Genomic DNA, 26,938 nt, shown 5'->3' with positions numbered 1-26,938 from the left:
TACCCTTCTACCACTTCATACTTCCATTATCTTGAAGGGAGGCCTGGGTCAGGAGAAAGTCCTACTATCCCAATAGCTCTATATTAGCTGCCACTCCTCATGTTTACATTCTCCTCACTCAGCAGGTAAGGGCTGTGCTCAGACTAACCCACAGAGTGCATTAATTGGTGCTAAAGACCTGACACCCACACTAGTGCTCTGGAGTTTTACTTTAGTATGGTCCTAGGGACTGAATACCCATTAGTGGTTGGAAAACACTTTCTAATTTCATTCATTCCAAAAAGAATCCAGTTTATGTACCGAAGCCACTTGGCTTTGTGAGCCAAAGTGCAGTTAGTGGAGACAATTTAGAGGTTTTCTTTAAAAGAGCACTCCTAAATCAAATTAATATGTTAATATTCATGCACCCAGGAAAGTTTCCCGTGGCTCCACATTCATCTATAGGCACCATGTCTCTTGCTCTCTGAGGCTGTGCCAGCTCATCCTGGTAAGCAGCATGGACCTTGAAGCTTGGTGTTTCCTTCAGAGCCAAAGAGACAAAGCAGCGTGGATGTCTGGCCAAGATCTAACTCCCATTGAAGGAGAGAGTGCAATAGAATGAGCACAAGCAGTGCTTGCTACAGGCAAACCACAAGTCTGGTTGATAGCTCTCTGCAACAGAACTTTTCCTGGTGCTCCTGGGAAGACTAGAAAACACAAAGCTTCCCAACAACATAGTGGAAAAAAGTTGTCAAATTGCATTAATTTGAGGAGGCATTATTTACTAAAGTGATTTTTGGTGATTCCTCTGTTGTTCAGGGTAAGGAGGATGTGAGAATACACTTAAACTTTCAAGGCTCTCATAACAATTGAAAGTCCAGGGATACAGATTATTATTATTGGTCTCACGGGGCTCCTTAACAGAGCTAAACACTGCAAGACATATTGAGTGTGGAGGGACCTCACTAACCAAAACCTGGAAGGAATAAAACTAACTAAAAATTGTTAAAAAGACAGTCTTGTCATTAGAAAATTATTCTGCCATTTTGCATCTAACTTTGACCAGCAGTATATGCTTAATACAGAAGCTACCAAAGGATTACATCTCTTACTGAGATTAAATCACATCTCTCCAAACAGAGATTACTGTTGAATAGAAAGTCTATTAAAAGCATTACAGCAAAGCTTCTAAGACCCTGTAAGTATGCTCTTGTAGATCATGAACAGATCACTGTAAAGAAAAAAAAAAGCATTACAGCATACTTAAAACTTGTAAGGAAGAAGCTTAATATTAAGAAGCAAAAAAACAACCTCCATTCACACGTAAAATACTTCAAGTAATTTTATTAACCTTAGGTGTGTAAAAAAAAAAACAGATAGAAAGGGAATGAGGAAAAATAGGAGATGAAAACAGTGAAGGGTACCTACAGAATCTACAGTATTTTCAGTATGAAAGCTTTTATGTGAAGTGTCACATCATTCAAACTGAAAACCAAGTGTGGAATATCTTACCCAAAAAACAGGAAGAAGGAAAAAGTACAATCCCTAACTTCACTAAATACTCCAGATTAAATAATCTTACTGATTTTAAGGGGAAATACACTGTGCAAGTAATCTGCATCCGTGGAGATACTTGATAATTCAGTAACAATCCAATAATCCAGAACTAACAGCAGTGGTCTCTGACACAGAATATTTTAAGTACAATGCAAGATAATAGTCTAGAAGTGTCAGTTTCAATGTAGAAAACTGTTTTCTTCCATATTAAAGGAGATACTTAACTCCTAAGGTGGATAAGTGCTAAAAGATGTAAGTAGCAGTTACACAAAAGTAACTTGCAGTTACAAGTACAGCATATAGACTCTGCAGCTTCACCAAATTCACCAGATTTGGTCTCTAGTATGAATGCAGTTCCAATATTGTGTCAAATCACTTTCAAAGGAATCATCCTGTAACCCAAATATATTGTAATTTTTATCTTACACCATTGCTCTCCATGATCTTGCAACTTTAGCCACACAAATGGCCATGTCCCACACAGATCACGACTGTGATCTTTCCAGAGAACTTGGCACTATGGCATTTTGTGGATCAAAATATTGTCCACTACTCTCCCTCACCATCCTTAGTAGTTTCAGCAGTGAAAGCCCAGATTCCAAGTGAACCCTGTGCACCATCTGATCACAAGACCAGCCAACTCATGCCGCACAGAAAAACAGGCACAGAGGTTACCGGGCATGCATGTGATTGTCACTATGGCTCACCGGGCCGCTCGGTCTTGTGAGCAGCACAGATGTCACACGAACAAAGCTCCAAAGCACCAGCCTGAGCAAAACGCTGTCCACGAAGGTTCAGAAAACACTAATATTACACAAAGAATCAATATTATATAAAGGTTATACATACAAACCCTGAAGCAGCGATAGCTACTGAGCCTCACCTTTCAGCACGCACGGTATCAAAAGCAGGGGCAGTGAAAGGTGCCTAATGCTTAGCGGGTCACCAGACTGAGCACGTGTATTTAGGTCACAACAAGTAAGCCGTTTTTAATTTCCCTGCGCTGATGCGACCCGGGCACAAGTTATCACACCAACGGCGCACAAACGCCAGACGGGGCCCGGCGCCTCTCCCCCACCGCTGCCGAGGGGCGAGCGCCCCAGGCTGCCGGCCGTGCCACCGCCAACCCGTGCAGAAAATGGCTGAGAGATCCAACGGGAGGGAAAGGCGGGAGGAGAGCCACCCTGGCGCGGCCGTGCCTCCCGCCACACCCCCTTCACCCGCCGCTCCCCCGGAAACTCTGCGGCGGGGGACCCGCGGGGGCTGCGGCACACCTGCGCCCCACGCCGGCCTCTCCGCCGCCTCGCCCGCCGCCGCCCGCCCCGGCTCACCTGAAGGCGGGCCCCTCCCCCGGAGCACGGCCGTGCGGGGCCGCAGCGCCGCCGCCCCTTTTGTTGAAGAGCTTCTGGAGCAGGGTGGGAGCCATGCCGCCGCCCCGCCCGGCGGCGGCCCCGCCGCGCCTCTCGCAGCGGCTCAGCGGGCGGCGAGCGGCGGCGGCCGCGGCAGCATCCCCGGAGCCGCTGCGGAGCCGCCCAGCATTCCGCGGAGGCGAGGAGAGGCGAAAGGAGCGCCGGCCCACTCAGCCGCGCCGCTCCCGGCGGCCACCCGTCACCTGACCGAGGGGCCGAGCGCTCCCGGCCGGCGGCGCTGGCACCGCGCAGGGCGCACCGGGCAGGGCAGAGCGAGGCAGCGCTCCCCGCGCCGCCGGCAGACGGAGATGGGGACGGGGCCGCGGTGGCGCCGCGCCCCTCGGGCGATCCCCATTGGCTGCGCGGCGCCCCCGCCCCGCCCCCAGCACGTGGTCAGGCGCGGAGGCGGCCTTAAAGCGACCGGGCCCGGCCGGGCCGGGCCGCGCGTGAGGGGAGCGCCGGGGTTACACGCGTGGTGAGCCCGGGTACATCGAACCGGAGAATCCGTGTGAGGGGGCTGGGAGGGGCCCCAAAGGTCATCTAGTCACAAACTGTACTCCCATGGGCAGGGACACTTCCCGCTAGACCAGATTTCTTATCCAGCCTGGCTTTGAATACCTCCAGGGTTGGGGCATCCACAATCTTCCTGAACAACCTGTTCCAGCTCTTCACCACCCTCATAATAAAGGATTTTCTTCTAATATCTAACCTAAATTTTCCCTGTTTCAGTTCGAACCCATTATTTCTTGTCCCATTACCACAGTTCCTGACAGAGTTCCCTCTCCAGCTTCCACGTAGGCCCCCTTCAGGTGCTGGAAGGTTGCAGTGAGGTCTGCACACAGCTTTCTCTTCTCCAGGCTGAACAGCCCCAGCTCTCAGCCTGTCTCCATAGGCAGGTGCTCCAGTCCTCTTAACCTTGTGGTGCTCCTCTGGACTTGCCCCAATGGTTCCAATTCTTCATGTGGGGGACGCCAGAGCTGCATGCAGTTCTCTAGTGTGGTCTCACAAGAGCAGAGCAGAGGGGGAAAATCACCTCCCTCGACCTGCTGGCCACTCTGCTTTTGATGTAGCCCAGGGCTTGGTTGGCTTTCTCAGCTGCAAGCGTGAGTTTTCATCCACATCCACACATGGAAAATGTGTCTTTTACAACACATTTATCTACAGATAGAACAGTGCGTGTGTACGTATGTACACCCTGTGTGTGCACACTTGTAAATCATGTGTATGTGATTTACAACACTGTATTTGTGCAGTGAAGCAAGAACAAAACACTGCCTGCATCAGAAGGTGCTGCTTCCCTGCTTGGGCTGGCAGCAAAATGTGGTGTCCAAATGCCCTCCCATCCTTCTCACACCAGCCAAACCCACAGACTGACAAAAATCCATTTGGTTTCAGGAAGCTCACATCCTTTGTTTTGCTCCAATCTGTCACTGGTCCAGGAAGATTTTAATGTGATTTTCTCCCTAGTCGGAACTAGAATGTCTGTAATGGAGAGATCCTTGGCATATAATTGTAGAAGTACTGTGATTCCCTTGGACAATATCTGAACTTTTACTTTAGTCATTGACCAGGCAAGCAGCAATATCTTTGCAGGCAGATAGGTGTGCTGGAATGGTGCCTATTTTCACACAGATCTATTTTATTCACAAATAATTAGATGATGCTACTGTATTTAGGTATCATTTGGAGCTTTGTATTTGTTTAATTTGAGGGAAAGGATTGTTTGTGTGGTTTTGCCAGCAGGATGACACCTCGATGCACCTACCAAGAGAACATGACTTCAAATGCTCCTTATCTAAACTTAACTAGCTAAGTCATGGCATACTGTGGTGGAACTACTGTGGAACAAAAATGAGACAAAAAAATCCTCCCCAAAACCCCAAGAAAAGCAGAATCACAATAACTTCCTGCTCTTTTTAGGAAACTGGAAGATGAGACATGAAGAATAGTGGTTATTACAATACTTGTAAAGAATCATTATAATAGCTGTCTGCAAACTCAGCCTCCAGAAGTGGTAGAAGAGGTGGTGGACGTATTTCAGAGTAAGCCTTTCACTGTCTGGAGAAGCTGATTTCTCTTTAAAATAAGAGGTGACTGTCTAATAGGCTGATAATCTGATCAGCTGCACCCTTGATAACACCAGCCTGAATCTTGTAATGCTCAACTGATCCTGGAAGTCCATTCTCAGAAGGGCTTTAACTACTTCCTCTGTGAGACTGAATACCCAATGGAAATCTTTCAGCCTGGATGTCATTACTGCCCTCAATCATTAGAGTCAATTCCACTCAAACAAACAGAAGGGAAGAGGGTATGATGATGACAGCACACAGAAAGGCGAATAGCAGGGTGTGGCTGGACAAGATGAAAGACATCACCATTGACACAGTAATCAACACAAATGAGTATCTAGGCATCCAGCTTCAGAAATAATCACTGGACTGCATTTCTCAAGGAACAGTCCTGAGAAACTTAAAAGTTGCAAACACTGTGGGTGCCCCTGTAAGGTCCATCACAGTTAGGAGTGCTGACCAGTGGGGGCAGAATCAGAGGCTAACAACCATCTCCCAATGTCTACACCACAAATATTTTACATTTTACACATCTGTCAGCAGAACGCATGTCAGTGGTTGAAGAACACTGAATGTGTTTCTGAAAAATACGTGGTTCAGTTTCATCTGAAAATGATCCACTTTGTATGCCCAGATGCCACTCCAAAATATGAAACAAGATAAAGTCAGTGAAGACAATTGGGATACTCTCTTCACAAATAGCAGTGTAAATGCACTCTACATGTTGGCTGATGCTCAGTGCAAAATTACTTCTCAGTGTGTTCTGTTAATGTGTGTGACCATCACTACTGAAACTGATAACAGCACATTAAGATACTAGTGTTCTGAAGGTTATTTTAGGGAAAAAAAAAAAAAAAAAAAAAAAAAAAAAAAAAAAAAGAAAGAAAAAGGGAAAACAGCAGAATCAGCAAAGGACTACAAAATAATTTTCACATTCAGAACACACTGTCACACCCCAAACAGAGTTGGGCTATAAGGAACACCTGGCAAAGCCAAAGCAGTGATTTTTCACTAACCACAGAGTGTGAAATAGGAGCTGATGTAAAGAAAAAAGCCATACCAGCTGTCAAGCAAAGATCATTTACAGCAAGATAGTGTGTCTACAGCGCTCACTCTTCTAGGAAATACGGGAAATAAAAATGGCATTTAAACATCAAAAACTGATATTCTGCTTGAGGGTCAGACTCTTTATGTGCAGAAAAAGACAATTTAGTTGTTTAAGCTTCAGTTGGAAAAGGAGCCAGATTCTCAATGCAGAAATAGATGGGACTTTGTTAGGAAACTGACAATACATAAAAAGGATCGTTCAAATCCTGGCATAGCTGAATGCTTGGAAAAGCATTTCATAGCACATAAATCCCTCCAAAGATTGTTTCCTGAAAATGTAGCCAGGTTTAATAGCCAGGACAGGCAGGATTAAAAGCCAAGTCTCCAAAGTCACAGTTTGCCTCCCCATCACTTAGACCTGGACAAAATGTTGAGTTCCTTTATGGATATTTTCATTCCACTCTGCTCAGTCCTGAATGCACAAATCCAAAATGCTCCTAAATCTCTCTTGTCAGAACTAGGCTTTGGAGGTACTGCAAAGAGAAGCCAGAGGCCAGAGCAGGTAAACTCTGAAGATTTAACAAAAAGTTTGGTAATCCAAGATGTTTGTTAATGATTTACTGCTTAGTGTGGTAATTCATGCTGTTTAGGTTACACGAACACAGGTTAAGTCTTACTACACTTTGCAAGGCATCAGCAACATTTTTGATTCTGTAAAATAAATAAAATCCAGGTTTAATGCCACTTCAAACTAAGGAATATGTGATATTAAGAAATTCCCAAAATTATTCTCTCTCCATATTGTTATTATTTCTATTTAGCACATTAAATCTAAATTACTCTCCACAGAGGATTTAAAAACCTATGGTAAAATGTATTTCACTTCACAAGCAAAGACATAAACTAACAGAAAAGGAAAGCTTGGGATTGCAGCCCCCTGCAAACCAGCTTACTCATCCTTCATTGAAGTATTACATAACTTGAGCTGTTGCTGCAGCAACTTTCCCCAGCCCCTGAACAGCCACAGAAGTGCTGCCATAATACAGATAAGCAGTTTCATTGTCTTTTTACATGGAACACACATTCCATTGAAAACCAAAGAGAGTTTGAAGGGAAATATTAATTTAATTGTTTCAAAATTACTGGGAAATATTGATATATGTTATGAAACATATAATTTTCAACAGGCTTTGGTGTTAAAAACAAAGAGAATGGCCAGATGAGGAATGTATTCTTTTGATCACCAAAATATCAAGTAATATGAAGAAAATTGGATTGTATGAAGGTGATAGCTACAGTCCTCTGAAATGACTACTCTACATAAGTATCTTATCAAATTTCCTAGAGCAAGGGTACACTACTTTTTCCTCCAGAAAAGCCTGAAAATGTACATACCTGTGAATGTTCAAACACTTGTTTAGAACCTGGTTTCGTTCATGTCCTGGTTTGGGAAAATGACAGGTGTGCTAGGGAAGAGCAGGGTCTTCCCTTGAAATGGAGTTAATAAATCCCTCCCTCTGAATTAGTACAATTTTGAAAATAAGGGACTCTCAGGCAAAGATATGGGGAAAGGAATGACAGTTCTTTACTAGTATATCTAACAAGACAACAATGAAACTAACAACAAACAGAAACAGTAACCCAGTTTTAGTCCTTTTTGGCCGCAGGCACCCTTCCCTGCGCTGCAGTTACCGGTGGTGGACAGGGGCAGGTGCTGCGCAGCTGCAGGGGCGCTGGGGCCGATGATGGTGGGAAAGGGATGGAGGAGAGACTTTGGTCACAACATCGGTCCTGGTGCTCCAACAGGATGTTTGGAGATAGCAAGCTGAAGAGAGAAGGCGTCCAAGCAGGGCAGCAGTGCGGGGTCCAACAACAGTAGAGGCAGCTCCCAGCATTGGGATGGCGGGGGAGGGGGGGGCTTAGCAGCAGCCACATTCCTCCTCCAAGAGTGAGAGAGCGAGCAACAACTTCCCAGCCTCCTTTACCTGCTTCTAATCTTCTAACCCCCCCACTTCCCTCCGTCCTCCCAGAGAAACTCCCAAAAAAGCAGGGAGGCTCTCCCTCCCCCTATCTCAAGGTCTCAAGGACCCAGCCATCAATGTCCCTTAGCATGTCAATGGGAAGAAATTCCACAGGCAGAGGGGAAAGGAAAAAACCAACCCCCAACAGTTCCTCTTAACAAAGCTCTTAGCATTGGTAAATTGCATTTGTAAGTCTCCTGCCCAGATCTCCCTCCAAAGTCTAGCTGAAAATCCTCATGTCCCAGGTTTTCAATGTTGGAATCTGCCATGGGCCTGCCCATTGCTGGCTGCAGTCTTGTCTTGTAGTCCATGTAGATGTAGTTCACCTTGGACTCCATCCTACCCACATTAGGTGCAGACCAAAAACATTTCCTACATAAGAGAGACTGCAGTCATCATAATTGATATTTCAGTACCTTTTGGTTATGTGATAAACATGCATATACATGAAATTGCAATAATATCGGGACATACATTTGTATCAAAACTGAGGTCAGGAATTTAGCAACAAAGCTGATATCCTGAAATGCTGCAGCAGTGACCAGCTGGTAGATAACACTTTGGGCCTCTCCTTGCAAGCCATGGCTTCTACTATGGTCAAGAAGTCACAGGCAAGCTCACCTCCTCACACCCTGAGATCCTAAGCACTGCTCTGAATAGTTGCCTCTAAAGCATGTTTTAAGCAGACCTAAAATACATAGCAATAATGTCTGCTTATTCTTTCTTGGTTCTTAACAATTTCTTCAGGGATCAGCATATCTGAAAGTTAGTGACAAGTAAATGCATTACTTTATTTTCAGTTTCTGTCATGTCAGCTCTGTATGGAAAATTTTCTTTTTAAAACATCCTCAGACAAGAACATGTGGTTCTTTCATTGTTTAACCTTGCATTTTAATTCAACTTAGCAGAATCCGCACAGAGTTAGTAACTGCTCAGTATGATTTAATCTGGGCCCTCTTTATTCAATTTTATGCAATAAAAGACTTGGTACAGGTGAGTAACAATAAACCTGATGGTGAAAAACGATATTTATTTTTCCTGTTTTATATGTCATGCATGAAGGTGACATGCTTGATGTGTCAGGTCACATGGGACTAGCACATGAGGCACCCTGTGTGTCACATGGCACAGGGAAGGCTAAGTGGCTGTTCTTCACAGCTAGCACTGAAAGCATCCTTTCCAAGAATGTTTTTGCATGTTGGGAGCTTCTTGATTGCTGTTCTGAAAAGCTGATGAGGTATGTGTTTTAATTGCTTTTCAGACAGATCCCATCAGTACTGCACCATATTCTGAAGGTGCAGTTCAGACCAATGAAAACCTCACATACGATTACTTCTGTACAAAGCAAAATGGTTTTTAATATCCTTAGACAAGGCAGACGTGTGCTGAGCCAAAGCTCTCATTTTCCACTGGAATTAGCATATTTAAGCCTCTATTTTCTTTACAGTGTCAAATATGGATTTAAAAGTAAAAAAAAAAAAAAAGCAAGGAAAAAATACTAGTCTGTATGTATACATATTTGCCCATCTTAAAAAATCTGCAACAATTATAAATACTTTATTTTGCAGTTTATTCTTTCATGAATGCAAATTGACAGGCTAGAATAATTATTAAATAAATTTTCTTACTGTGTGTTCCATCAGAGTACCAGTTTTAGAATTACATACGCATTTCTATGCATTTATCAATGATTGCTTGCTTATTTAGTCAGGGAAGGAAGAAGAGGTAAAACCAAGGATTTTATTACAGGCTGATCTTTGAGTTTAATTAGGCTAGAAGGTCATACTCCAGCAAGTATGATGTACTTGATGGAAGGGAGACCATTCCTTGAAGCCATTTGCTTCAGGATTAGCACAACATATTTATCTATTGATAATACTTAAACTGCTTTACTGGGTAGCCAAACCTGTATGTGTGGAAAAATAAATAGGTGAATTAAAAAAATTAACAGACAATTACAGGCATTTACTACACAAATTATTGGAAGTGTCAAAAGATAAGAGGTATTTTGGTGATGGGAAATATTTTTAAATTACAAGATCACAAAGGTTTAGAGGAGTGATTTTGCTGCTTGGAAACAGATTTTAGAGGACTTTATAATGGAAGTCTAACTTTGTAAGAGGTTATTTGTATATAAATTCAGTGTATAATTTAAGAAATGAATTTGAACATGAAATCACTCAGTAAATTCTTGACAGAAGTCACATTATGCTTATTTTTTACAATCTGTCAATGACTATAAATTAATATGAAACTAACTATGCTACTGCAGTACTTGGGAGATATTCATTCAGCTCACATATTTTCCAGAATCTCCTACTAACACTGAGAAAATCACTTGATTTCTCTCTTGTTCAGCTCATACCTCCAAATTATCATGGAGATGCCTTTTTCTTTGTACCTCTAAAGGACCTTGCACATAGGGCCTTCCAAGCAGCTAGTGTAAAAAGAATCGCTAATATAGAATCTAGATTATTCCAATTTAACCAGTAAAAAAACCCTGCAGGGAATAAGTCTACTTCTGGAAGAATTAATCACTCACTCCTTCCTGACTGCCAACAGCTCTTGCAGGGGACACACACCAACAACACACACTTTACTCTGATGTCTGCTACAGAAATCTCTTCTAGATTCTACTTACTTGACTAGCAACTGACTCACTGAGATCATAGAATATTTTAAAAGGTCTTCTAGCCCAACCCCCCTATAATGAGCAAGAACATCTTCAATTAAACTAGAAAGTGCAGATCCCTGCCCATCTTGGCCTTGAATGTTTCCAGGGATGATGCATCTGCTATCTCTTGGGGCAACCTGTTCTGGTGTTTCACCATCCTCATTGTAACATCCTTCTTTCTTTTATTTAAACTAAATTGACACTTCCTCTGTTTGAAACCATTACCCCTTGCCATATCACAACAGGCCCTATTTAAAAGTTTGTCCCTGTCTTTCTTATAGGCCTCCTGAAGCACTGAAAGGCTACATTAAGTTCTCCCTTCTCCAGACTGAACAATCCCAGCTCTCTCACCCTTTCCTCATAGAAGAGGTTCTGTAGTCATCCCTTCATCCCTTCCATGATGTTGGTGTCCTTTGTCTGGACTCGCTCTAACAGGTTGACACACTTCTTGTGCTGGAGACCCGCAGAGCTGGATGCAGCACTGCAGGTGGGGGTCTTATGAGGGCAAAGTAAAAGGGCAGAATAGTCTCCCTCGTCCTGCTGGCCACACTGCTTTTAAGTAATCCAGGATATGGTTGGCTTACTGGGCAGCAAGTGCACGTTGCTGGTATGAGACTGCTTCTCCTACACCACTGCACCTCATCTATGCTAAGCGTAATGATAAAAATATCTCAGCCAGTGACCATGGCCAAATGCCTCAGGAATTACAGATGACTCAAAGCGTTGACATCGTGGCCTTTGACATCGTGGAGCATGCGAAATCTCTGACACAGCTGCATGACCTGGCTCGGAGAGAGAAATGCCTTAGTGTGGTTCCACTGATTTCTCACTAAATGTTCTCAGATGATTGCAGATGTCTTTTCCTTCTGTTAAGGGTTCCCAGATACAATGTGCCAATCACCTTTCCGACCCAACATCTGTGCAGATGTGTGGGAATGATTACAATGCAGTATACAGACTGCAGTTATTAGTATCAATGCTACTTTATCTTTTCTTTCAGTCTGGGAATTACAGTTGTCCTCTGACACATCCAATGTTGACAACATTCTGAGAGAGAGATGAAAATCAGCTTGATGAAGCTCAAATCCAAACATATAGACATGAATCACAGGAGAAAGCCTTTGGAGAACACAATGAATCAAAGAATGAATGTAGAGGTTTTTGGGATGGATTAGAGGAGTCCAAGAAATAAAGAGGCTCGTTTTGATCAGCAGCATTCCCGGAAAGACTGTAAGTTTGCAGCAGTCAGACCCCAGCACTCATCTGCCCCTTGTATTTTTGCCACATGTACCTTTCCTCCATGATGCCATTGAGTACAGGATGTGGTCATGTTGAGCCATTCACCTGGTTGGGAATCAAACACCAAGTGTGTTGATACCACTCACGTCCGTTGGTCAACACAATGTCCAAAAAAGATTGTTTGCCTTGGAGCAATTATGGGATGAAATATGTTTTGTTTTCAGACCTTAGGAATGCTGGAGTTATTCTGCCTTTCTAAACCTTTATGGTATAATGGTCACTTTTGACAATTTCCCCATTTTACCACGGATCACCACTTTTCACACAGCCTGCCATTTCTCTCATAAAATATAAACCCAGGCAAAACCTAAAATCTCTCTCCTTGCCCGTATTTCCAGGCTTTGTGTGTGCACATAACCTCGAGAAAGCAGCGCTACTTCTCGAGTCACTTGAGGCCGCTCGGAGGCAGGGCCAGGGGCGGGCCGGGCCGGCAGCCAGCCGGGGCGAGCGGCTCCGGGGGCCCGGCCGCCCCCCCGCGGGTGGGCGGAGCGCCGAGCGGCCCCGACCCGCGGCCGGCCGGGATCGCGGAGGCGCCACCGCGCCGGCGGGCAGCTGCGGCATGTCGCACCCGTCCCCTGTCGCCCGGCCCAGCAAGGCCAGCAATCCCTGCGCCTTCTTCGATGTGGACATCGGGGGCGAGCGAGGTGGGGAGGGGGCGCCACGGAACCCGGGCGAGCCCCCCAGGCCGGGGCGCTGTGCGGGGCCTGGGCCGGGCTGCAGGAGCGGCGGGGGCGGCTCCGGGCCGGGCCAGGCCGCAGCGTTCAGAACGTGGGGGACCCGGGCCGGGCCGGGCCGGGCGCTGCTCTGCGGGCTGCGAGAGCACGGCCCCCGCAGCGGGAGGAGGAGGAGGAGGAGGAGGAGGAGGAGGAGGAGGAGGAGGAGGAGGAGGGATGCCCCGAGAACAGGTCCAAGGAACATGGAGAGAAAGACAACATGGCAGTGCAGGCGCCCGGCTTGGGGGTGCCGGGGGTGATGCCGCGGGTCGAGCCCATCCCCGGCTCCCGGCGCTGCCCATGCCGGGCTCCCTGAGCTGCCCATCCCGGGCTCCCGGCGCTGCCCATGCCGGACTCCCGGCGCTGCCCATGCCGGGCTCCCGGCGCTGCCCACATGTGCGGCCGCTGCCGCGCCGCCCTGCACTGTGCGCCGTGCCGAGCGCGGTCGCTCGGAGCCGCCCCGCGCTCGCAGCCCCGGGCCCCGCCGTGGCCGGGACCTGCCGCAGCACGGCGAGCCTGCCTGGCTGCCGTGGGGACAGTGCCGGGCTGCGCGGGGGAAGCTCGGGGAAACTGGCAGCCCTGGTTCTCTTGGCAGCGCCAGTGCTGCCAGAGGTCCTAGAAAAATCTGGGCGAACGGTCAAAATGGAAATAAGGAAACAACAGCAAGTTAGCTGGGGTACTGCTTGAACCCGTAGGTTTAAAAAATTCACATGGATAAAGATAGGGACTGCCTAAATCTTATCAGGATACTGCTTTTCACTTATTCATTCTGTTACTCAGAAGAATAAAAGAAGAAACTCTGTGAGATGATTTGCCTTTTATTGACTTTCAGTTGACTAATTTGTTTTCATTCTTGTATTAATTAGTATCAATATATTTACATTTAGCTTCCGGTAGAGTGAGGTTATGTTAATTAATTGACTGTGAGGCTGATGAGAAAACAGGAGCATCAACTGATGGCGGCTGCTAGGAGTGAGAAATAGCTCTGTGAGAAGACAGTTTGTGAAGGAATGACAATTTGGCACAGAATCCATTTATCAGATATTACAGGATCTGTTAGCTACGCAGGTTTAATTTCATGTAGTTAAAACATAAAAAGTTTTGGATTTAACAGTTGCTTGTGGTGTGTCTAATTGTAAATAGCCATTATTCATATACATGTTAAATACCACTGTGTCTTAGTAAAATACAGGTTTAAGAGAGTGAGGAGTAAGGGATGTGTTCAGCATAAGCTTTTTTATGGATTAAAAGTCTCCACAAAACAGTCTTTTTGTATTCTGTCTACTTTTGACTGCACAAACTACATATATACTAAAATGGACATAAAATAAGTGTGCATATTAAAATTCATAATTTGGCTTTAATATATGTGTGCATGATTTCTCACATACCTTTTTTTGGCAGGAAATGTGTTTGGCATTTTCATTAGGTTTTGGCAGAATCTGTCTTTATTCCTTCTACATTATTCTTGACAGGAAAATTCACTGTTGGTAATAACCTTGCTAAAAATCCAATGTAACTCTGCCAGCAATTGCCATGGAGAAACCCCAAGATGGAAATTGAATACTAATCTAAATTTTTAAAAAAAGCTTGGAACAATTAAAACATTTCTTTTGACATATAATGCTCAAAGTATCACCATGCCAAGGACAAGACTTAAAAATGTCTCATTTTCTTTTTGTCATTTCAGTTGGACGTATTGTCTTTGAATTATTTGCTGACATTGTACCTAAAACTGCTGAGAATTTCCGTGCGTTATGTACAGGAGAAAAAGGAATAGGGCCTACCACTGGGAAACCTCTCCATTATAAAGGATGTCCTTTCCACAGAAGTAAGTTCTGTGAAATCCTCCATCTTCCTTTTGGTAATAAAAGTTGTCTACCGTGAATATTTGAAATAATATTAAATAATATTTCAAGTGCTTGTTAAATAAATCATTTTACTGAAAGTTTTTCACTTTTTGATCCTCCTAATGACTACATGTTCTTACTATGCACTGACAATAATAAATTATAAATTTACTATTAATTTTGCAAAAGTAGTTTACTCTGAGTTGTAAACAGGTTGAAGTGAATCTCAGAAATTTAAATATCAAGTGATACCCATATAGGAGTCTTTACGTGACACTTGGTAAATAAAAGATGGATTTTGGTTCCATTTACGTGCTGGTGATAAGGATTGCTTTAAATCTCAGAATTTTATTTCTTTTTTTTCCTTGTGTCTTTTGTGCCTTGCTGATACATTTCATAACTATTTTATTTTACAGTTATTAAGGAGTTTATGGTTCAGGGTGGAGATTTCTCAAACCAAAATGGTACAGGTGGAGAAAGTATATATGGGGAAAAATTTGAAGATGAAAACTTTCACTATCAGGTAGGCTGTTGAAAACACTAATTCAGTTTGTGATGTTTCAGTGATGTTACTCCTGCTGCAGTAATAACAATTGTCAGCATTGGCATTAACCATTTTCATATCATGGTATATGTAGTAGTATATATATAGTAGTATATGAGGTACTCTCAACAGCAGACTGAAAAACTTACAGACCATCACTGTCCCATGGTTAAAGCAAAGCCCTGACTGCAGTTGTACTTGGCCCCAAACAGTATTTTACGAAAAGCAAATACAGCAATCCTCCACTAATCAGATATTAAAATCCTGTATCAGGCTCACAGAATCACAGAATCTATTAGGTTGGAAAACACTTTTAGCATCAATGAGTCCAAGCCTTGACCAAACACCACCTTGTCAACTAGAGCACTAAGATCCACATACAGTCAGGTCTTGAATGCCTCTGGGGATAATGACTCCACCACTTCCCTGGGCAACCCATCCCCTTTTGTCAAGAAATTCCTCGCAATGTCCAGCCTTAACCTCCCCTCGTGCAACTTGAGGTCATTTCCTCTTACCCTGTTGCTGATTGCCTGGGAGAACAGACTGACTCCCCATCTTGCTTTCAGGTAGTCCTTGAGACTGACACCTGAACCTTTTTTTCTCCAGGCTAAAAAAACTCCACTCCCTTAGCTACTTCTCACAGGCCTTAAAGGACTTGGAGCAATAGCTGGAAATGTGACTCTAATATTCATAATAAAGGTAATTCCAGTTGTGTTCTCTGAAGTCTGACACTCTGGTGGTGCCCACAGCACTGCTGCTATCAGTGTCTGTTCGTTGCTACTGTCACAGGATCACATCCTTGAAGATGACTTTGTGTCATTATGCTTTTGGTTGTTCTTTGAGATCTGAAGGTAATTATGAACATGATAGAAATTATTCCCATTTCTGTACTTCTCTGACTTCTCAGCTCTAACAAATGTTACCAGAGTGCCATAGATGAGTTAAGAACCCATATGGATCCTGTACAGAGTGTGAGAGCTGGATTCCTGTTATCTATTTGCCAAGTATATTAGGATTTTACTGGGAGTTTAAATGTCTCTGTTATGTAGAAATTCACCGGCTCTCGCACTTAATCTGGCAGCCCTGCTGTGTTCTCACCCCCTGTCTCGGAAAACAAAGAGTTGTTTTTGTTGATGTTTGAGGACACTGGAATTCTTTGTTCTTGTGCTAGTTGCATGGACTGTTGCAAATTGCGGTAAACTGCTAAACTTTTGCCAGTAGTCAGCTTACCATCTCAGATCAATCCCAATAGGCTTTTCTTGATGTCACTTCTCCAGCTAATGGATCTGCTGTTGTGGAACACCCAACTTACACAATCCTAAGCACTGTTTCTATGGCATAGTTTTGCAAGCCTTGGATCTGTCAGAAAATCTGGTTTTGTCCAGATTTTTTTGCTTGCTTTATAAGCTTACAGAATGGCAGCAGAAACCATAATGGGAAATACACTCCGTCTATCTGCAGTGTTTTTCAAAACACATGAAGAAAATTCATGAGTGACAACAGTTTTCTTTATAAATAGAGACTCTCAAAATTTGGGATTAGTATTGAGACTTGGTCCCAGATGAAATAGTGTTGTGTATAAGTGGAGAGACTGAAGGCACCAGACTGCTCTCTATAATTTCCAGTTTGTCTCCCCACATCTTCACAGACAAAAGGTAAAACTGCAGGTATAAGGCAACGCCTGAACTTACTGTGACTTGTTTTTTTGTTTACAAACCATTGCTGTCTAGCATTAGCTGTAATTGTGGGGGAGGGAGGGGGGAGGTAAGGTCTTGGGCAGTGAAGCAGTGACCAGCCTCAAATAGTATTTGCAAAAATCTGGTATGGGGCATCCCTTTCTGTTTAACTTGTTTGCCAGCAATTACAATGCAAAGTGTCAGATATTTGTTTTGGAGGCTGCAGTCCTCCCAGCTGCCTTCTCTTGCTCTGGAACACAGAGCTCCTCTGTCATTTGCCATCTCTGACTCCCAGGGTGAATTTCAAGGTTGGAACAGACAAAGCCAAGATTCCAGTAGCTTTCTGTTGGCTGGATGTGATTCTGGCTCTCAGCTCTAGAACCTTTTCCCAGAGTTCCTAAGCCGAATCCTGACTGAAAAGATTCAGACTTAACTGTGCTTATGACCAGATGAACAATTTAGGCAAAGAAGTCTCCCTGCCACCGTGGAAATCCAAACAGTGTATGGGAAAACAATTTTCAAAACAACAGGTTCTTTGAACTGGTAGAGAATGTAGGGAAAAAACATGCTTAAATATACCAGGCTCAGACTGTTATCTCAAACTAATCAACCTCTTACTGAGCTCTGAAATCTGTTTCTGTGTCCTCGGTGCTATCATAATTTTTTGTCCCTCCTTTCTTTCCCACAGTATCAAGTTTCTTAGCAGTACCACAGCATGAATGCTTTAAATGTGTACCAGTGTCTTGGTATAACATCCTCACTTATATTAAATGGAATTCCTTGCACTTAATAACCAGACCAACTTGGGGAGAATAATATCTTCATGGCTGGGTTGTGCCAGTTAAACAAGACATTCACAACACATATGAACAATACATTTTTGCAGTACAGGTGAAAACTAAATAATCTATGTGATGGGACAGAAGTCTTAGTTCAAAAAAAGAAAAAAGTACTTGCAAGAAACGAGATAAACAGTGTCTCCTTACATGTTTAGCAATTTTTATTTTAGTTTGAGGCCTTGTGCTTAAGTTGCAAAATAATTAGATGGTTAAAAATCCCAACCCCTACTGTCTCTAGGAAAGTGAAGTTTGGAGATTACAAAATCACCAACCCATAAATTTTAAAGACGACAGTTCTCTAAACTTCTCAGATTTACACCATACTTTGTGTGAGTAGCCCTTATAAAATTCACATGACATACCCATCTTGGCATTGCAATATTAAAGTTGATTTCAGTGGCATTTAGCCTCATTTCTTAAGGCCAGTGGTCTTAAATAATTCAGTGAGGAGCATCAGTCTTTTCTCAGGTGATCTGCCTAAACTCAGCAGCTGTGCAGGGGATGGAGTGTAGAAGAAGCAGACAGGTGTTACTGTGCTTGCTAGATTGATAGGGGGCAGGTAAAGACCCAGAGCTGAGCATTTGCCCTATTCAATCATGATAGGTAAAATTAGTTGCCACCTGTATGTAACTGTCTGGTTTACCAAGTTGTTATGGCTGTCCTGGCTATGATCAACCTTACAGAATCTTCCATATGGTTTAATAACATTTATTAGATGTTGATAGTGATTTTTTTTCCCCCTCAATGCAGCATGACAAACCGGGTCTGCTGAGCATGGCGAATGCAGGACCTGGTACTAATGGCTCTCAGTTCTTTATTACAACGGTGCCTACTCCTCACCTGGATGGAAAACATGTGGTGTTTGGCCAAGTGATCAAAGGAATGGGTGTAGTTAAAATACTAGAAAACGTTGAAGTAAAAGGAGAAAATCCTGCTGAGGTAAGCAAAATGCAAAGCACTGAGGGATGATGTTTATTATTTCATTATATAATGTATAATAATTTCTTCTAAATGCTTTCTGTAATATTTAGATCTATTAAATGTTAGTCAGTTATTTTTACTAACTGGTAATTTCCATTTTACTGTCCTTGTTACGAGGCTTTTGTTCTTGCACTGTACATTTCCCTTACACAAACCATTTATTGTTCAACACAGCTGTGAGGGTGGAAGCCTTTGCCAGAACTGTAGGATGGGCGATAAAATTAAAAGGTGGAATTCACAATCCCACCTAAATGATATGTAATTCTTGTAATTTTTATGTCAGAAGTCATGTTTCTGAAAAAGCAGTTAGTGTGTAGGTCATAGCAGTTTGTGGGTGTTTGATGAATTAATACCTCTAACTTTAAAAAACTTGGCAGTTGAAGAAAGAATCATCTCCTCTAACGTAGTAGAACTTCCATGTCTTGTGTTTTGCTGCACTTCAGCTTGCTGCCAGCTCCTCTTCAGCCTCCCTGTGAAGCGTGGGTATGGTGTTTTTGAAATGCTGATCCTCTGAACACTACACTTTGTGTGATAAAAGCTTTTTGATGAGGATAGGCTAATGATGTGATGGGTTTCTGAAATAAATGCACCCAAACAACAGATGAAAAAGCCTTTTTATGGAATTCCAGAAATTTCAAAGAGCACTTAGAAGTTACTGCTTTTTTAAAAATTGTCTTAATAAGCAGTACTACTATTTACACGTCATATTTTCAGTTGTGCGTCATCGCTGAATGTGGAGAGCTAAAGGAAGGAGATGATTGGGGAATTACTCCCCAGGATGGATCTGGAGATGCTTATCCAGATTTTCCTGAAGATTCAGATATAGACCTGAAAGATGTAAGTATTTTTCTTCTTGGGTATTTTACAGGTTGCAAGACTTGTAGGTAATCTGAGTTACATGGTGACTGTGATGATGTTCATTAAGCTTTTTTTCTTAAAAATGGATTGAGGTCCTGATTAAATGGTGACATTCCATTTTAAGAAAGAGAAGGCTGTGTGGGAAAGGATTGTTCTCTCTTTTTTTTCAGTGCTAATTGCAGCCCATTTTTCCCCCAGTAACTAAAACCTTACTTAAAATTGTCACACCTATTTTCTATTCTTGATTTCTTTTTACTTTTGTTTGTGCTGTAATGTCAATTTGCAATTACTATTACTAGAACTCCATCCTGCAGATGACTAACTTAATGTTGTTATTACCTACACACCTTTTAAAATACCCACCCTTTAACAGACTCTGCCTCACTTATTAGAAATAAAGGATCAGCCTTTTTGAAAGGTTTTTACTACATCAGAGCTAGTTGTTCTTAATTTCCAGTAGTTGTTTACTTTTTAGATTGTCCAAACGGAAGAAAGGTCTTTTGTTGGGAGTTAGGGAGCAGACTGGTGAAAGCAGCTTTTCTGCAGGTTTTTACCTTCTCATCAAAGTGAACTAGACCAACAGTGTAAGTCAAACAGTGATTTGTGAGAGGGGGAAGAAAAGGGGGCTGCATTAATAGATTCAAAATAGAGAATTAGAACAGTAAAAAACCATTTGAGCTAGAAAACAAACTCCTTGGCTGTTGAGAAGCACTTCAACGTAGGAAAATGTTTTTGGGTAGCATTTGATGTGGTGCAGAATTGAAGTTGGCAGTTGCCTGTGGCCTTTAACTTAAATCTTGTTTATATAAACCAGCTATAGAAACTATGGTGACATTGGTCTCACACTGACTAGTTTTTGGCAAGGTTACTGATTCTAGTAGGGTAGAATAGACAGCAGTAATTATAAACTATTGCCACTGGAGAAGTAACTTGAAGTGTATATGATTCTGGAAATAGAAATTATGGATTTGATAATGACAGGCAGTTGTTCTTTTCTCCTTTCATTGATACTTCAAGTGTTCAGAGACAAGGAGAATTGTGTTGATATGACTTCCAGTTTGAGAGTGTGCAGAGTTCACGTGAGTGATACTGTTTTGAGAAGCAGAATACAACATTTCATCAGGAATAAGACAGTCTTGGTTGAATAATCGTTAACATATGTTCTTTTCTTTGAATAATGGTCAACACCTTTATATGCTTTATATGCGTGGGTAGCAGCATTTAGGGGAAAGAGTTGGACTGCTATGTCCTCTGTAGTATTTTCTCACCATTTATACTGTAGAAAACCCTAAGAATTTCATCTTTCAGACATTTGTTCTACATAAAGTAGAGAATAAAGTGGTTTGAAGGTAGTATTCTCTATAAAATTGGGAGTATTTCTATTCTGAGATTTTATAAATCTTGAAAGAGGATGGGCCTGGGATTGTACTGTTAAACATTAGTTAATTCATGACTGCTTTCATAAATACATTCATACTTTGTATTCCCCATCTATTTTATTAGGTTGACAAGATTGTGGCCGTAGCAGAAGACACAAAGAATATAGGAAATACTTTCTTCAAATCGCAAAATTGGGCAATGGCAGCTAAAAAGTATAGTAAAAGTTTACGGTAAGGCTCTCACTACTCAATCAGGTAGTTCCTGTAACCCAAATTAATACCATTACTAAGCAATGATCTGTGCATTTATGAGGTGCCTGATGCAGTGCTCTTTTTTAAACAAAGAGCCTTCTGAATCTTGAAAACATCTGGTTGATTTTAGCTACATAATCAAGTAGGTCTTCTAGTCATTGCTAGGTCAGAGCTATAGGCAGGAAAAGCACAGTAGTATCCAGGGTAGTTAATGGACAGCAAGGAAGGGAAATACTTTTTCTATAATTTATAAAAAACAATAGGTTTAGGAAATTTTAAGTTGAAAAGATAAATGTGACCCTTACTCATTCACTACTGTTTTTTTCCTGAGGGTCCGTACCATCATCCTGACTCCATGTATAATGCTTAGCATAGTCTTCCTGCTTTTGTTTCCATACTGCCCCTTTCATACTTTCATGCTTTTTGGTTTAAGTATATGAACATCTCCTAAAAATAAAGTTATACTTACTGACCTTTATCCCAACTTTCTTAATGATCACTGGCTAAGCAACAGTAACAATAATGAAAAAAAAAAAAAAATCAGGCATATTTAATGCTTCAGCTGTAGTTTTAGTGGACTGGGTTTCAAATGTCATCTTTCTGAACCTTAAAATGAGTACTTTAATCGCAGATTAAGTGCAGTGTCTTGACCTGTCCTCAAAAAGCCCATCATAGAAACAGAAACCCCAAAGTATAAAGGATTTCTATGCAAACCTTTTTGGAAATCATACATAAAAAAGGCTGGAATGGATCTTTAAGGATGTTTGTGTTGTATCTTACCATTGCCAGGTATAATTACACCATCCCTTCCAATTGGGTGTCTTGCTCACTTTTAAGCATACCCAGTAAAGGCTCTTCCTGTTCGAGCTGCTTTGGTGCTTATTTGTCCTTGTAGGTGGAAATCAAAGTAATTTTCCTAGACTAAACAAATCTGATCTTTCCAGCTCTTCCTTATAGGCTATACTTTTACAGACATGCCCTGTTGCTGTATCTTAGAATCTAATACCATATGTAGGATGGTGATCTTTAGCTGGCACTTCACCAGAACTGATAGGAATAGAATATTTCTTACCAGGGTATCCCATGGCTTAGGTACAATTCACCTGGGACACCATCTGACATTGCTGACTTATTCTTTTCACCTACAGTAACCATTATAATCTTCTTTTTCTTGTTTTATTGCTTCTTATCTTCTTTTTAAAAAATACATGTTATATGTTAGAATTGACACTTTTTTGGTAAAAAAAATGTGTTGCTTCCTATTATCTCCCTTGATACTCGCATCGCTGATTTCTTTGACTTGGAAACTCTAATCTTACTTCCCAAATGGTTGCAGTCTTTCATGTTTTGGTGTGATTTTTTAATACATTTGTTTTGAACTTAATACAGATTTGTGTTATAACTCTCCTTACTTTTTTACTGTTTTCTCTTTCTTCTCATTCTCACCTTTTGCATGATGCCCCGCAAGTGGAACATGCCCTGGGACTGCATCTAATTTACTTTTAAAGTATTGCCAATTTTTGTGTTCCAAAGGTTGTATATGAACAACAAAAAAGGTCATGCAAAGAGTGAACTTACATAGGCACTGATCTGCAGACTACATTAATTCATGGCTTGCTTAAAATGTGAATGTATGCAAGCACAATTTTTGTTTTTTAAATAAAACTCAGAGAGGTTCTATCAAGTAGACCATTAATGAGTTAAAATTTTTGTATCCACAGCAGACCTTTGCCAGACTGGACATAAAAATCAGACAGCATTAGCACATTGTAAATTAAGAAATTCACTTTCGAAACAGATGTAGCAACTGCTGTGGTTCTGTCCTGAACCAGTGTCAGTTTTGAAGTTTAGGAACAGTCATGAAGGAAGACAGTGGGAAGAAGGTGGTGTTACTAATGCTCATAAACCACACTCCTTTACAAAGTAAAGTTAACTTCAGATTTTAGCCACAAATGCCTCAGCTAATTAAAAGATTACTGAAGGAACTCAGGATGAAGTTTCTTGTGAATGTGGAACGTACAGCTGTGGTGTTGATTTTTTGGCACTGATGAGCAATATGTGTTTTGAGAATAAACTGAGATAAATTCTAATGTTTTCCTGCAGTAGAATAGTGCTTTTGTCTAAGAAAAAGAATGTGCTAGTACAGTGGAGGACTAAGAGTTAAAGGAAAACATTCCTTTGTGAGTTGATTTTTTTTGTTAGGATGGGTTTTATGTATTTAGTTTAGTAAAAAGTTGTACTAGTTGAATTGAAGCTGCTTTAGAAGTAGTGTGAATAGGCCAGTTCACATATCTGCAGGGAGATAGCTAAGGGCAGGACAAAATGGAAGTTGCAACACTAATACATTCTGTGTGTGAATCTGTTTTTCTGCAGGTATGTAGAAGCTTCTGAAGCAGTGGCAGAGGAGGCAGACAAACCCAAGTTAAAGACTGTTGCTTTGACCTGTGTTCTAAACATTGGTGCTTGCAAACTAAAACTGTCAGATTGGCAGGGAGCCATTGAGAGCTGTTCAGAGGTAAATGTAATGTTCGGTATCTTGGTCAAGAATTGGCCTATATAGACACAAGACTACAAAGCTTTTTTAAAGAGTCTTTTGACAAGTTTATGATTTCAAACAAGTAGAAGCTCAGGGTGAAGTTAGTATTAACCTTCCAATATGTGGCTTTTTAAAAGATTTTGAAATTGAAATGAATCATTAGAAAGAGAAGAAGGCTGTTGCTTACTGCCAAGAAAAACACACATCATTATCAGTTTGGTGTGCAGAGCTATTTCTTACATTACAAAGAGTTAAACTGTGTTCAGTGAAAGAGGAATACTTTTCTCCAGAAGGTGAGTATGAGCAAAATGTTTTACTTGCCTCTAGATTTGATGGCCTTGTATTTTATTCATAGCAGAGACATTCTAACTCAGTAACTAACCTTTCAGGTAGGCTTAGTGGTGAAATAAAATGACTGAATAGGAAGAAAGAAACAAGGTAATGATAAATCTGAAAAAAAGAAAACCAGTAGAATTAAAGAAAAAAAAAGTAACCATGGCATGGGCCTAGTGTAAATTTAGTAAATTTGAGGAAACTTTAAATAATTCAGTAAAACTGCAATATTTTGAAGGAAACACAGGAAAGAATGCTTTTATCTGTTAGCAAAGGATCCTCAGCAGCATCTCCTAGGGCTTTGTGCTGAAAGCAGGAGTCTCAGCTAATCGTGTGTGAAGTCATTAGAAAGCTGACTTGCTTTCTAGCCTGCTGGTGGTGGAAAACCCATATACAGAATGGACAAATGGGGAAAGAGGAAAGAAGAAAATAGGAAAAATGTGTAATGTGATATCTGTCACCTAGAAAACAGTAAAAACTGAAACAAAAGTGTTAAGTGGAAATTACTAAAACTAATAGTACTTGCCATTGTAAGAAGAAAATCACACTTCCTTTTTTTAAGATTAAATAATTATTCAATAAAGGCAACTCCATAGTTATAATGGACTTCTGTAAAGTATGTATCTTATGTCTTATAACTCTGTCAGTGCTTTAATCAGAACACCAGTTTCCTAAAATTAGCTAATAAAGTTCTAGGTAATTGTTAATGAGAAACTACACTTTCACTTTCATGATTTCACAAGGCCAAAAGCAATTTAAATTAACAACCTGGAATACATGCTTTGTTTGTTGTAAATAATGAACTACGAACAGCTAAACCTGTTCAAACAAACCTTTGAAACAGCTGTAAGCACCATGGGCAAGGTAAAACCAAAGAATGCTACCTCTGTGTATACAATCCAGGCAGCTAATTCTTAGCACAGAGGAAGCTGAGGGCTTTAGAGTAGATGGATCAAGAGAAGTACCCACAGTAATGCATTAAAAGCCTTTCTATTAACAGCCAATACCCAAGTGATTTAAAAAAACATGAATGTGCTGTCTATTAATGATGTAAAGTTAATAAGTTAAATAATAAAGCAGCACTTTGCTGTGACATTGCATTTCCTCTACACATTGAGAAACTATATTCTTAAAAATAATAAAGACATGCTATAGAACTAACTGCAATAAAAATGTGATTTTCACAGGCAAGATAAGGTGACCAGATGATCTGAGGTATTCTGAAAAAATAATCAAAGTAATTAAATAGTTGAACAATCTCTTTGCCCAGCCACTGTATTTCCTATTTTGATACTGTCATATTAGAGCTAGCATATACACATTATTGAAAACATTCAGCTCAGAAAAAGGTGCAATGATGGAACTTGGTAAAGTTCCTGAAGCGTGATGAGGTGGATTGCTTGCATGTATCTTTCTAGCCCATAGTGAAAATCTTTACAGGAAATCTCTGTGTTTTATTTATGATGCCATTTTGAGGAGGTTTTGCTGCGAAGGAAGGAACTGCAATAGAGAGTTGCCCTGTGAGACTCAAGGTTAGAATAATTTGAACTGAGCAATTCCTCAGCTGTGACAGCTGTCTATATATACACACACACACAGCTGTTCCGTTTGGGCCTTGCTCATCCTTCACAAAAGACCACTTTTGGTGCAGTGGCACTGCAGCTGATTACTTGCTATTCAGTGTGTTACATTATAGCATTCCTTTTTACACAGTTAATGTTTTGACAGCTTACCCTCAAACCAACTGCGAAGATTGTCTGCTGGTGTGAATTGTGCCATTTGTGGAGATGGGAGGCTGTGAAGTATAAGAAATGTTAATGTGACAATTTTATTAAATTTACAGGCTCTTAAAATAGATCCAGCAAATACTAAAGCTCTCTACAGACGGGCTCAAGGATGGCAGGGAATAAAAGATCTCGATCAAGCACTGGTAAGGATCACTTCGTTTTTTTTTCTTTTTAAATGTAAAATTCTGTCAGATCATTAATTTATATTATTTTTTTTTTATTTAAGGCTGATCTTAAAAAGGCTCATGAAATAGCCCCTGAAGACAAAGGTAAAATAAGCTGTTTCTTTTAAAATTTCCTTAAGAACTTAACAAAGTATCCAGTTAGTATTCAGTTGGAATTCATACCAGTGTGATGCCTGAAAATGCTAGTTTCTTAAACACTGATATTCTGAGCACAGAACCCACTGAGGTGGAAAACCTGATTTTATACAGCAGTGATGCTTCTGTTGCACTGGAAAACCTGCTTATGTAGGTCAGCAGCATTCCTCTTGAACTATGTCTGTATCTTGCAGGGCTCTTACTAGCTTAATTTCCTGCTGTAATTGGGTGAGATGTTTAGCTCATAAGTTCTGTGTTGGCACCAATACCGTGCTTGCTACTTACTCCTCTATGTGGTTATCTTACCAGTTGAGACAAAGGAAGGGACAAGGCTTTTGCTGCTAGAATGTGACCTAAACAAAGATTAAATGCAGTTTTATGAAATAACATAGCTAAGTTCCAACCTGGTGTTAACCTGTGAGGAGATCTAATGTAAACAGATTACTGTAACCCTGTCTTTTTCTTTTTGAGCAGCTATCCAGACGGAAACACTCAAAATCAAGCAGAAGATAAAAGCCCAAAAGGAGAAAGAGAAGGCAGCTTATGCTAAAATGTTTGCTTGATTTTTTTTTCCCCCCTAAACATTTAAATCTATGCACTAACTCATCCAAAAGGATAAATGGAGCTGCTTCTTTCATTTGCCCTCCGCTGCATTTTTTCAGTGTTTACAACACAAAAGTCTAATATTAAAGACAAACTGTTCAAAGGTGATGTGTTTTTGTTTTTCTCCTTTTTTAAGCTGTAGTAACTTGTATTTTGCAACTCAGGTATTTTTCTGATGTGTAAAGCAAGGTGGTTGTTTTCACAGCTTAATA

At 41.3% G+C, this 26,938-nt stretch overlaps 2 protein-coding genes across 4 annotated transcripts in view; one reads left to right on the top strand and one right to left on the bottom strand.

The window, feature by feature from the left end:
• FNIP2 (folliculin interacting protein 2) overlaps positions 1 to 3,560 on the bottom strand; it is a 51,188-nt gene extending 47,628 nt beyond the window's left edge. The window contains exon 1 of one of the 3 annotated variants that reach the window (XM_056490299.1): positions 2,868 to 3,560. In XM_056490299.1, coding sequence (XP_056346274.1) covers positions 2,868 to 2,962 — 95 coding nt within the window. In that variant the 5' untranslated portion in view covers positions 2,963 to 3,560. The remainder of the gene's footprint in view (positions 1 to 2,867) is intronic. The other 2 variants (XM_056490297.1, XM_056490298.1) reach the window with 2 other exon arrangements.
• An 8,971-nt stretch (positions 3,561 to 12,531) lies between these two features.
• Positions 12,532 to 26,834, top strand: PPID (peptidylprolyl isomerase D). Its single transcript, XM_056490295.1, has 10 exons — positions 12,532 to 12,699; positions 14,459 to 14,599; positions 15,035 to 15,141; positions 18,428 to 18,616; positions 19,373 to 19,495; positions 21,020 to 21,126; positions 23,521 to 23,662; positions 25,860 to 25,946; positions 26,030 to 26,072; positions 26,598 to 26,834. Exons 1-10 carry the CDS (start codon positions 12,615 to 12,617, stop codon positions 26,684 to 26,686), a joined length of 1,113 nt encoding a protein of 370 aa, XP_056346270.1. The 5' UTR covers positions 12,532 to 12,614; the 3' UTR covers positions 26,687 to 26,834.
• Positions 26,835 to 26,938: the final 104 nt, after the last annotated feature.

This window comes from Oenanthe melanoleuca, chromosome 4 (genome assembly GCF_029582105.1).
Source record: "Oenanthe melanoleuca isolate GR-GAL-2019-014 chromosome 4, OMel1.0, whole genome shotgun sequence".
Taxonomy (NCBI): Eukaryota; Metazoa; Chordata; class Aves; order Passeriformes; family Muscicapidae; genus Oenanthe; species Oenanthe melanoleuca.
This window is presented reverse-complemented; position numbering and strand designations above follow the sequence as displayed.